We start from the raw sequence: 12,832 nt of genomic DNA on the forward strand, positions 1-12,832 counted from the left end.
AAAAAAACAACAGGAAATAGGATCAGTTAGACTGAGCAGTGTAAGAGATTAGATCAAAACACATTTCAGTACAGAGGCGGCCTGGATGAGAGAGGAAAAAGGGTTAAAGTGTTGCCCGAGTGAAAAATGGACCATTTTGGTTTTATAAACCACTGAAAGGATGGTGGCCTCCCCCTTCTTTTATTCATTGCATAAAATGTAAGTAAAATAAGAGCACATCTAGCGGGAGCCATTTGCAGATTCCGCGAGGGAAGGGAAAGCATGTTGATGTGATCAAACCGCCAGCCAAACACATTCACATGATTCTATGGCTGTCTCTGCACTAGCCTTGTTTTTTCCCTTCAAATCCTCACAGCTGCCTGCTGTCAATGCCCTTCCACAAGTCACAGCAACAGTGGGAAATTTTAGGGAAAAAAACCCCCATTATTCAGACAAGGCTGAGCTATGGGACAGAAAAAGCCCTTCAAACTCTGCATAAAAGGGGAAGGATATGGTTTCCTTTCTGTTGTCCATTTTCCAAGCCTTTAGAAGGTAACATGACACATAGCAAACAGGGCTTCTACTGACACAATCCTCTCTGTAGCTACAAAAACAGCCTGCCCCATTTGGAATCTGAGCAGTGCACATCTCCAATAAGTTGCCTGCTGCTACTGCACCAAGCAAGTTCTCATTTCTATTAATAACCTTGGGGGAAAGCTCCACATCTTACAACAAACACTAAGTCATTGCTACCAAGGGATCCTCCTTGTCAGGGGCGGGAGAGGCAGGAGGAGAGGGGGAGCAGAGAAAGCTTTGCATAGCTCAACAGTGTCTCCTCTGGCTGACTGAAGAGTGACATTGACAAGTTTCTGGGAAGACCCACGTCAGAAGACCTGGAAGGTAGGTGGCTGGGCAGCTTGGGGGTAAGGGCAAGAGATTACAATGGGGGTGACACAGAGCCCCCAGTCCAAGTTCCAGAAACAAGCAGTGATTAAATGTCTAGAACAAGTGCGCATGCACACACACACACACACACGGTTTTGGGCTGTGTTTGTGGCCTCCTTTGGGAGAAAACGGTTGTGCCAATGACAGCACAGATTGGTAGCCCTTGCCCTCCCCAGAGTGTGCCCTAGGTGAGCGTGGCCCCGCTGAATGCAAGCAGGATGCTTTTTACATGTGTCAGGCCCATGATCTTCAGTGTAGAGCAAGGCCCATCCAGTGCCATTTGGCTTCCTTGTATGGAGGGGGCCTTTCCAGATGGGGGACATAGGTATTGGGTTCTAGCACCACTGCAGCTTGCAATTTTTTAAAAGGCCTGCATTGCAGCCATCACCCAATACCCAGGCCTGCCTTGCAGGGTCACTCCCCCTAAAATCTTAGGTAGATTATAGGATTTTGGCACTGCAGATATCTGTCATATTTGCAACATGCCACATGTCAACATGGAAAAGACTCACGATAGTGCTCAGGCAATAAAGAAACTATACCATGTAGCCTCTTTTTTAAACCAGGTTACTATCGGTGCCTATGAAATCCCCCTCTCCTATTGAAGGGTCACAGGGAGACGAGGGACTTTATGCCTGCTCCTTGTTCCTTGGCTTCTGGGTGGACTCCGTGCAGCACAAGGAGGGGAAGTGGGTCACGCCTGCGCTTTGCCTAAGGCAGTGGTCACCAACCAGTAGATCGGGATCTACTGGTAGATAGTGGAGCCTCTGACAGGGGATCCTGATTGGTTTGGCCAAAAGGCTATCAAGTGCAGGCACTTCAACTGCCCCTCTACCTAATGCTGCTCATCTCCTGCCCTTTGCCTTGCAGTTGCCACCCCCATCCTCGGGAACCTCCTGCTTTCTGTGCAGGGCAGGAAAGGGAGAGTAGGGGTGCTGATGTCAAGGTGCACCCTCTCCCATCCTATATCCTATCTCCAGAGCACAACAGGACTTGGGATGGAGTTTGCTGGCTGCTTTAGGGAGTGATGCAGGGCCAGGGCACGAGTGAGCCTGCCTTAGTCCCACTGCACCACCACTTAGGAGCCACTTGAGGTAAGCAGTGTCCAGTCAGACCCCAAATCCCGAAACCCTACCCCAGTCATGAACCCCCTCCTACACCCCAAGCCTCTGCCCTAGCCCCAAGCACCCCTGCACCCAAACACCCAGAGCCTGCACCTAGAACCCCCTCAGGTACCCCAACTGCCTGCCCCAAGCTCAGCTCAGAGCCCCTCTCACACTCCAAATCGCTTAATCCAAGACCAGAGCCTGCACCCCAACCTGCTGTTCCAGCCTGGTGAAAGTGAGGGAGGATGGGGGAGGAAGGGAGGGAGGATGGAGTGAGCAGGGGTGGGGCCTCGGAGAAGGGGCACAAAGGAAGCAGGGCCAGGGCCTTTGGGTCTGAGGTAGATCCTGGATTGCACTTAAATTCAAAAAGGGATCTCATGCTTAAAAACGCTGGAGACCCCTGGCCTAAAGAAATGGGAATCGAGGCAACACTGGCAGGCCAGACTGCTGAAGTTGTCCTGGTGGGCACAAAGGTAAACAACAAACCCGCCATGCTGGGGCTACGGTTCCCCAAAGGAAAGAAGGGGTGAGGAAGCTAAGCTGCTCTGGGGTGCAACAGAGGAGGTGGAGGCTAGAGGGGAGCTCTGCCCAGGAGTCAGACCAGGGACAGCAGGGGAGGAAGAAACAGGAGGATGAAAAAATACTTTATATTTGAAGGGGGCCAGTGTTTGCAGGAGGATCTTTATAGGATGTACTCCTGGCTAGAGGGGCATGCTGCTTCCTGGCGTGCTCTTGCCAAAGGGCAGAGGTTATAGGGGGGTAGGGTCAGTGCCACAGCACGTGTCTAGCAGGTGGTGGGTGCATGCACCTGAACTGGCAGGGATGGCATTTGGAGAACCACTGTTTCCCCTTTCTCTCTCTACCTAGATCTTCTCCCCCTCGAGCTCCAGGAGGCCAGAGTGCTAATCCAGAGTGGTTCCCACAGAAATAACCAGGTATGAGCCCAGACTCAGCCATCCTTGCCTCCCTGCTGGCACGTTTCTTTGCGCATTTTTTTCCTCCTCCCGCCCTGCCCATGGGAACCAGGCAGAGCCACGTCTGTTCCTGCTGCCGCATTTTTTCTCTGCAGCCTGAAGCCGCAGTCCCAGTCAGGCGGCCTGGCCCAGCTCTCCCTCTGTATGCACACTGCTCTGCAGCTTGCTCCATTATTGATGGCATCCGGGAACCTAGACTGAGCTGCCCTTCCTCTTCTTCAGTCAGTCTCATCCTCTGCACATGACAATGCAGTTTTATTGGTTTGATTTTAAAGCCAAGAACAAAGGCTGGCTGAGCTGCCCCGGCTGGCATCACAAAGCACCTCCTAACTCAGCAGCTGCAATTTTGTATCTAGGAGCTTTACAGAAGCTTGCAAAGTTGCATTTTTGTCTGGTCACCCTGAATCTAAGTTGGTATCTACAGGGAGGAGGTGGTCGGAGACTGGGGGCTGGAGTTAGAGTTTCAGCTGTGGCTCAGCCTGAAACTATCTGAGTTATTTGGAGGCCAAATGTGCAGAAAAGCCCTTGGCAGCTGCCAGACATTTGTCTTCCCCCACCCACATGGAGTCAGCAGCATCCGCAGAGCTCGCAGTGATCTATTTAAAAAAACCCAACCCACTCCGTCCTGTAATGAAAGGGTCCTTTGTTATTTGTTCAAAGTAACCGTTTTCGGTCTGTGGCCTGGAATCCCTGGTCTGGGGGTCTGTGGACTAAGCTAAGGGGTCCCCCCAAGGTTGGCATGACCATAGACCGGCGGGTTTCCCCAGGGGGCCTGCAGATTAGTGCCACGATTAGGAAAGGGGGCTGCCCCCCTCATTCCAAGCGCGTCGGGGGTGCAGATGAGCACGGCGAGAAGCCCCGGTGCACGCTCCCGCAGCCACAGGGCAAACAGCCCCCCATGTTCGCACTGCGGGGGGAATGCAAGGGGGGGTCTGCTCTGCAATATGGGGGCACTGCCTCTGACCTGCCCTCTGGCTAGGGGGGCGCCCTGAGCCCCCTCTCACCTTACCTGGTGGGTCAGGGGGTGCTGGCCTCTAGGGGACCCCCTGCCCTGCTCTGGGGAGCCCCCGCCTCTGGGGCGCAGGGGGGGCCGGATGACTCGATTGGGGGGCGCCCCGAAACTCAGACTCTTTGACTAATTGTGGGGGCTCACTGGGGGAGGGGCCCGCGAGGGGTGAATGGGGGGGGTCCCTCCAATGGGTGCAGCAACGCCTAGCAAAGCGCGCCCCCCCCGATGGTGAGCTCACAGACGGACAAGCCCGCCTGCCAATGGGAGCCGGGATTAGGTCTGACGCAGGCGGCTAGGCCCCGCCCTCCGGGGGCGCAGATATAAAAGGAGCTGCCGGCGGCTGCCCACCTCACTCGGTTACTTCCAGCGACTCTTCACTTGTCGGGAGAAGTAACGGCCCCACCGCCCGCCCCGCAGCATGGTGAGGGGAGAATGGGGGGCGCTTGCGGGTTACAGGAGGGGGGAGGGGCGGTGGCGGTGAACGCATGTAGAGGGCTGAGGAGAGCGCGTTGGCGCCAAACACCCGGGGGGGGAGGGGGAGGACGCGCGCGCGCAGTTCCCATTGGCGCCTCCTTCCCGCCGGCCGTTACGTTTTTTCCCGCGCGCGGGGAGGTACGCGGGCGCGTGGCGGCTGCAGCAGCTGGGTGCGCGCGCACTCTCCATCCCTGCAAAGGGCGGGGCCTTGTAAAAGGCCACGTGTCGTGCCCGGTCGGTGCGTGCTTGGCCACGCGCACCCCGCTACTGCGGATAGTTGCGCAACACGTTGCATAACCCTCTACCGCCCCCCCCCCCCCCATGCAGTCCAGTCTGCCCAGCCTTAGGAATGCTTCACAGCCTCTGGTGCCGCCTCTGCTCGCTGCAGATTCTCCCCCCCCCCCCCGTTGGTGCTGCCTTCATTCCTGCAATGTCTCCCGCTGCGCTGCCTGTTTCAAGCCGCGTGCCGTTCCGTGGGTTGGGAGGAAACAAAATGCTGGGAAAACGTAACGAAACATAAGATCTGGCTCGAGTGTGATGTTGAGGCACGGGGGACACAGAAAGCAGGCTCGCTTCCCCTTGCGTGCTTCGCTAAGATCCCTCTTCCTCTCCGCGAAAGAGAAATAGTCATTGGGCAAGTGGTGCAGCGGAAACTTAAGTGCTGCATTGGGGAGGCTTATTGGATGCTGTGAAAGCAATAATTCCCTTGTATTAGATTGGCTAAAGTCCCAAAAGGCAGTAGCATCTGACACAAGTGCCATCTGTCCATGCTGATTCTTTGCAAGACAGGCATGCATTAGAGCAGGTGATGGAGGGGTGTGTGTGTTTGGAATGTAAGTGGATTGTACTAGGGAATGATGTAGGCTAAATCTAGGCCCAGGATAATCCTATGAAAGGGCTACTGGTGGCAGATGTTCCTCTCCCTACACATAGATTTATTCTCTGTAGGAATAATTTGTTTAGACCTTTCTGCTTCGCAGATCAGGAAGCTGACTGTATCCGTTCTCTCTTTCTGGGAGGGGGTCAGCTGATGGCTTGCAAGTGGTGTGATTGCGGTAAGCCACTCAGGCTGGCTGCAGACAGTGCAGTTGTCGCTGTATGCTGAAATGCTTCTTCATTTTTCACTAGATCACAGAATGGAAAAATCCATTGCCTATTTCCTCCTTCTCTGACTAAGACTTTCTGTGCTATGAGAACTGTGATCATGCCATGAAATGCCACATTCTTTATTGAGTTACATAGAGAAATCCCCTCCCTTGGGAAAGGGGACACATAGTATCTTGATACAAAATGATGATCCTCTCCCAATGGGTGTCATGGAAATCCTTTCTAGAGTTCAAGAAATATGGCCAGAGGCTAGTTGACTAACAACTGCAGATCCAAAACTTACTACTTCAGGATCCCAGAAATTCAAAGGCCATGTTGGGACTCAAAAGATCTCTTGCTGAAGCATTGACCACAGGCTACTTAGATTGGGACAGGGCCTTGATAACATGAGCACTGTAACTTGACAAGGGACAATCTTCTATAGACATTGAAGGTGAATATACCTAGAGGAAATGACAATGTTTGCGACTGGGGAAACTGAACGGAATGTGGTTCCCCTCATTCCCACTGCAGTACTTGCCAGTTGGACCATGTTACTCTGTTACCCTTGTCACTGGTGTCTTTAGACACAGCCGGAGATCATTTGTGCCTTAGACCATGCTCTTTGCGTCGCAGTAAGCTTTCAGGGACTCTGTAAAGACAAGACATGTCATAAACTGGTTCCTTCACTTCCTCCCACAGCGTGAGTGCATCTCTATCCACGTCGGCCAGGCCGGTGTCCAGATTGGCAATGCCTGCTGGGAGCTCTACTGCCTGGAACATGGGATCCAGCCTGATGGCCAGATGCCCAGTGACAAGACCATCGGTGGAGGAGACGATTCCTTCAACACCTTCTTCAGCGAGACAGGTGCTGGCAAGCACGTGCCCAGGGCTGTCTTTGTGGACTTGGAGCCAACGGTGATAGGTAGGTATGCAAAGCCATCATCTAACTGCTTTCAGGGCTCCCCTGTAAACTCACATGCAGATAGCAGACGCTACTATGTATGGATGATGGGGAGAGACAGACTCTCTGCATTTCCTCTCCCCAGATGAAGTACGCACTGGAACCTACCGCCAGCTCTTCCACCCTGAGCAGCTCATTACTGGCAAGGAAGATGCTGCCAACAACTATGCCCGTGGGCACTACACCATTGGCAAGGAGATCATCGACCTGGTTCTTGACAGAATCCGCAAGCTGGTAAATAATGCTCATAAGGGATTTAATTCTGTATCTATTGATGTGTGGTAGGGAAGGGAAAAATCTGTAACACCCCTACCTCTGGTTACATTTTTCAGGGACAGCTGCCATGTCAGAGGAGTCTAAGGGCCTGCTGCTAGCTCCCCCTTTTTTTGGAGGGTTAGTCTTGTAGTAGTCAGAGCCTGGGGGTGGCTCTGAAGGAATGTCAAATATTGGTTATGTGGTGTTTACATTTGGTGGAGGTCTCTGCATGTTCTAGTACTGAGGTGTCTGATGCTTAGGTCACTCAGTATTTTCGTGGCTTGTGACTTATGATTTGTCGAATCTAAGCCTTTATTAGAATAACTTCCTGTAACCCCTGGCTGTAAACCAGTGCAGTGTAGACAAGGTAGAAGAGCAGCTCTGAAGTGAGGAACCCCTCCATGCACACATTTCTAACTACCCCTCTCACTGGGCAGTAACTAAAAATCTTAACAGTAACATCTTACCTGTGAAATAGTCTCATTCCTGAGCACTCTGATATTGGAGCAGCATGGGAGTGACAGGCTGAAAGTGGTGCAGTCAAGGAGATGGCAGAGGAGAGGCAATGTAAAGGCAGGGAAACAAGGAGATACACTGTAAGTGGTGCACATCGTCCCAACTGAGTTCAGTGAATACTGAGCAGATAATTACTGCATTCAAGAATCCTACTACCCTTGGTTTCTGTGCAGATCTCCCATTGACCTTCTTTACCTACACAATGGAAATTTGACCCCCCTCAAAATGTCTGCTTGCCATTCATGCATCAAATGTTCCTGGAAGAATGAGACCTGATATTTAATGGGAGGGAGAACTGGTAATTCTGGGTGATCTTGCTAATGATTCATCCCCCTTCCTATGGCATCTGATGTTCTGTTTGAATGACTTGGCTTTCCTAAACAAGAACTGGGTGCCACAACTAAACTATCTGCTGTGGCCCTACTAGGACTGCTGCCATAGAAGGGACTTTGAACAGATGTGAGGCTGTGAGGGTGTCTTCTGTGTTCAGGCTTCTGCAACCTGTAGTTTTTGAAGTAGAGTTACTGTGCACTTCTGTCTCATTCCCTTCTGGGAATGAAATTTGCTGGCTACCCTCTAGCAGCATTGCTCTGGTAAATCTTGCACAGTATGCAAGTGGAGGGATTTAGAATTAGGAGGCGTCTTCCATGCCTTAGGGTGAACGTTAAGGATGTTAAGGACTGGTTGACTATCCAATAAACAAATGCTTATCGGATAGGATAGGAGTCAACTAGTCCATTCTCCTCCTTGCTGCCTCTTATCAGAGGCAACAAAGGGGGGGGGGCAGATGGGAGAGAGGGGACTTCAAAGTGGCAGCACTGTACAGAGCCCATACCCAGGTGCCATGTGGTGCTGCCACTTTGAAACGCCACCTCAGTGTTTCAAAGCAGCAGTGCTGCACAGAGCCTGGGTTCAGCTGGGGACTCCCTAGCTGATCCTGGGTTCCCATGAACACTGCCTAGAGCCTGGGGTCAGCGGGGGACTCTGAGGGTGTTTCCATTTTGAAATGCACAAGAGCCCCTGCTGGAGACTCTTGTACATTTCAAAACTGGCACGCTGCATGCAGCCTGGGGCCAGTGGCAAGTCCTGCTGACTCCAGGCTCCACGAGTGCACTTACTCTTTGAAATGCCCAAGGACCCTGTGGATTCCAGAGTCAGTAGGACTTCCTGCTGGCCTCAGGCTGCAGGCAGAGTTCCTCAGTCCTCCTTTGAAATATACAAGAGCCCTGGCTGGGGCTCTTGTACACTTCTTGGGAGGAATGCGGCAGTGCCTATTGAGTAGTTGATGGAATTTCCATCAACTACTCGACTAGTAAACTACTCATTAGTTAACATCCTTAGAACTTTCTACAGGGTGTGAATTTCCACCTGATGTCATCTAAGAGGGGCAGTATGGCCTCTAACTCTACGCTCAAGTGTTTGAACAGAGTCATGATATCCCTGATACTTGCCTGCACCCCTTATCCTGGAGTAATAGTGAAGTACCAAGCTCACTGGGAGTGCATGGCTTTTGGCTGCAGGCAGGGCTGTGAGATGCTATCCGAAGCCATCTGGGAAGCCGAGCCTCGCTGAGAGTGAAGCCATGTCTAGACTTACCTGGAAGGTCAAATTAAGATACGCAACTCTAGCTATCTTAGTTTTATAGCTGGAGGTGGTCATGTATCTTAATTTGACCTTTGGCGCCATCTCCACAGTGGGAGCAAACATTCCTGTTGACTTCCCTTACTCCTCCTAAATCGAGGTGTATGGGCATCAGCGAGGGTGGGAGCCTCAGCATTCAATGTAGCTGCTCTTTACTAGGGATGTAAGAATGTAGCTGTGTGTAACTGGTTACCCAAACTCCCAAAGAGTGCTTGCCATAACCACTGCCTGTGTATCCATGGCAACAGCATGGGCAGGTCAGAGGAACTGGCTTAAAAGCTGGTTCCTGGGGAGCTGGCTGCTGCCCCATGTGTAACTGCTGGAATTTTCAGCAGTCGTAATTAATTATCCACACTTTAACATCTCTAGTATTTACTAGCTGAAACAAAAGACAGGACTATGCAGCACTTTAGAGACTAACAAGATGGTTTATTAGGTGATGAGCTTTTGTGGGCCAGACCCACTTTTGTATATATGGTCGTGACAATTTTCTTCCACATATTGATCTAAGGAAGTGCGTCTGGCCCACAAAAGCTCATCACCTAATAAACCATCTTGTTAGTCTTTAAAGTGCTGCATAGTCCTGTCTTTTGTTTCAGCTAGACCAGACGAACACGGCTGCATCTCTATCGGTATGCAAGTATTTACTACTGGGAGAATTGATGCTGTAGCATTCAATCTTCCAGGGTTCGATTTAATGGGTCTAGCAAAGACATGCCCTTGGAGCCCAAATCCAAATGGAATATGCTAACAATCATAACTATATGCTGCTGCACTTAAAGGGAGACAGTTACCAATCCATGAGAAGACCTTCCCTCTACCCCAAAGGATCATAAGCGAAGTTATCTGTCATGCGATAAGAGGGAAAGTCCTCCCATGGCTTGGTAACTGGCTAAAAGGTAAGAAACAAGATAGGTATAAATTGTCTGTTCTCAGAATGCAGAGAGGTAAATGGTGGTGTCCTCAGTCTATACAGGGACAATCCTAGTCCACATATTAATCTAGTCTTGAAAAAGGGGTAAATGGTAAGGTGGCAAAATGTACCAAATATACAAAACTACTCAGATACAGTAGTTAAGTCCCAGGCAGATTGCAAAGAATGGTGGCAGATGACATTTCATGTTGATAAATGCAAAGTAATGCACACGGGAAAAACTATACGTATAAAACGATGGGGTCATCGTTGTGCAGTGGCAGTCAAAGCAAACAGAATGTTGGAATGGAATAGAAGAGAAGAAAACCTAATGCCTCTAAAATCTATGGTATGTCCACATCTTGAATACTAATGCAGATGTGGTCACCCCTTCAAGAAAGATATAGTGGATTTGGGAAAGGTTCTGAAAAGAATAACCAGTATGATTGGGGTAGGGAGCAGCTTCTGTGTGAGATTGGAAAAGCTATTTTATTAAGCTGAATAGTCTAAGTGGATATGATTGAAGTCTATAAAATGAGTAAGGAATTACTAGTTACTCTGTACATGACACACAAACTACGGATTACCAAATACAATTAATATGCTGATAGTTTAAGAGAAGGAAGTTTTTCTTTACATAATACAGTTAACCTGTGGAACTCTTTGCCAGAGGATGTAGTGAGGGCCAAGACTACAACAGGGTTCAAAAAAGCTAGATGGCCATTGATGGACCTAATGTCCATGAAGTTATTAGCCAGGATGAACAGAGATGGCGTCCTTAGCCTCTGTTAGAAGCTGGGAATGGATCACTGTTCTGTTTGTTTATTCGGGTGTAACTGTCCAAAGACTGGATACTGGGCTATATGGACCTTTGATCTGGCTCCAGCATGGTTGTTCTTATGACTAGCAGTTAGCACAAATGTCATCTAAAGGACGTGCCATCCTCCCTACCTGTAGAAATGGGAGATGTGCATTACTTAGATGGTGAGGTCTTTGGACAGGTCATTTTTGGTGCTTTTTACAGTACCTAGCACAATGGAGGACTTGTCCAGGACTGGGGCTTTGATCTACTCTGGAGTATGCGATAACATCTTGTGTAGATGGCAGCATGGCTCTCGCGCTCTCCCTGTGGTGGTGCATTCCAGAGTTGTAATGGCCTCAAGGCTTCACAGGCTCATGTTTATGGGGAATACACGAGTGAAGTCTGACAGTGCCACTGTATACTAGTAGCTTAAGGATCCATATTGGATAGATCTCAGGGATAAAAGGCAGATGGGCAGTGCATTTAACTGACTGGGGACTGACGAGAACCTGTCCACAGCACTAACAGATTTAAACTCTGCTGGGGGAATAGTAGATACTTTGTCAAGTCCTAAATGTAAGCATTTACTGATGAGATGCCTTACATTTGGAAGAAAATTATCAGTGACAGATGGGAGACCACTTTTTTCCTCATTCCATGTGTGCAGCATGACCTCTACTATATCCCTCTTTTATTTATTTTTTTAATCTCATTTCTAATAGGCTGATCAGTGCACAGGTCTCCAGGGCTTCCTGGTCTTCCACAGCTTTGGGGGTGGCACTGGTTCAGGGTTCACCTCCCTGCTGATGGAGCGTCTGTCTGTTGACTATGGCAAGAAATCCAAGCTGGAGTTCTCCATCTACCCAGCACCCCAGGTCTCCACTGCTGTTGTGGAGCCGTACAACTCCATCCTGACCACCCACACCACCCTGGAACACTCTGACTGCGCCTTCATGGTGGACAACGAGGCCATCTACGACATCTGCCGCAGGAACCTGGACATCGAGCGCCCGACCTACACCAACCTGAACCGCCTGATTAGCCAGATTGTGTCCTCCATCACCGCCTCCCTGCGATTCGATGGTGCCCTGAATGTAGATCTGACAGAGTTCCAGACCAACTTGGTGCCCTACCCCCGTATCCACTTCCCTCTGGCTACCTATGCCCCTGTCATCTCTGCTGAGAAAGCTTACCATGAGCAGCTTTCTGTAGCAGAGATCACAAATGCTTGCTTTGAGCCAGCCAACCAGATGGTGAAATGTGACCCTCGCCACGGGAAATACATGGCCTGTTGCCTGTTGTACCGTGGGGACGTGGTTCCCAAAGATGTCAATGCTGCTATTGCCACCATCAAGACCAAGCGTAGCATCCAGTTTGTGGACTGGTGCCCAACTGGCTTCAAGGTTGGTATCAACTACCAGCCTCCCACAGTGGTTCCCGGCGGTGACCTGGCCAAGGTGCAGCGGGCTGTGTGCATGCTGAGCAATACCACAGCCATAGCTGAGGCCTGGGCTCGTCTGGACCACAAGTTTGACCTGATGTATGCCAAGCGTGCCTTTGTTCACTGGTACGTAGGGGAGGGGATGGAGGAGGGGGAGTTCTCGGAGGCGCGGGAGGATATGGCTGCTCTGGAGAAGGATTATGAAGAGGTTGGTGTGGATTCTGTTGAAGGGGAGGGTGAAGAGGAAGGGGAGGAATAGATTAACCCTCTTAAATCCCTGCAGCATGTTCAGTGTCCACAAAACTTCATCTTAAAACACTTAGCTTGCTTGTGAAGTAGGGATGGCACCACATTGGTATGAACAAGCCTTTAAGGAGTACAGCAACCTGACTAGCTTGTCCCACAGTTTCACAACGTGATCATGTCAGTTTTTCATTTGTCTTTGTAAACAATCATGTCTGTGAAATAAAAGCTTTAAAATACTGTAGTGTGTGTGCATTTAGAGTTTAAACTGTAGCTCATAGATCAGTTGGTAGAATCTGCAGTGAGCACCTTTGGCCAATTAGTTTATAATGCCTCTGTCAGGTTAGCTTCCTTCAAAAACTAAACACAAACATGAGCCTCCTGTTCCTCATTGCACTAAGAGCCCCTGCGTGTGAATGAGAATCTTTACTATAAACACATATCCCTCAGGGATAGTCACAGGTCCAGTTAGTCAGAAAATAGC

At 50.2% G+C, this 12,832-nt stretch overlaps 1 protein-coding gene across 1 annotated transcript; it reads left to right on the plus strand.

The window, feature by feature from the left end:
- Positions 1 to 4,288: 4,288 nt before the first annotated feature.
- Positions 4,289 to 12,588, plus strand: TUBA1B (tubulin alpha 1b). The gene is made up of 4 exons (XM_075901971.1): positions 4,289 to 4,434; positions 6,276 to 6,498; positions 6,623 to 6,771; positions 11,387 to 12,588. Exons 1-4 carry the CDS (start codon positions 4,432 to 4,434, stop codon positions 12,362 to 12,364), a joined length of 1,353 nt encoding a protein of 450 aa, XP_075758086.1. The 5' UTR covers positions 4,289 to 4,431; the 3' UTR covers positions 12,365 to 12,588.
- The last annotated feature ends 244 nt before the right edge of the window (positions 12,589 to 12,832 follow it).

The sequence above is a fragment of the Pelodiscus sinensis genome, chromosome 19 (genome assembly GCF_049634645.1).
Source record: "Pelodiscus sinensis isolate JC-2024 chromosome 19, ASM4963464v1, whole genome shotgun sequence".
NCBI classification, from domain to species: Eukaryota; Metazoa; Chordata; order Testudines; family Trionychidae; genus Pelodiscus; species Pelodiscus sinensis.

What these genes read in the sequence shown, in the direction of transcription:
- TUBA1B (XM_075901971.1), top strand. An exon ending in CTTGGAGCCAACGGTGATAG is followed by an intron (nt 6,499 to 6,622) that starts GTAGGTATGCAA and finishes TCCTCTCCCCAG; the next exon opens with ATGAAGTACGCACTGGAACC. An exon ending in TTGACAGAATCCGCAAGCTG is followed by an intron (nt 6,772 to 11,386) that starts GTAAATAATGCT and finishes CATTTCTAATAG; the next exon opens with GCTGATCAGTGCACAGGTCT.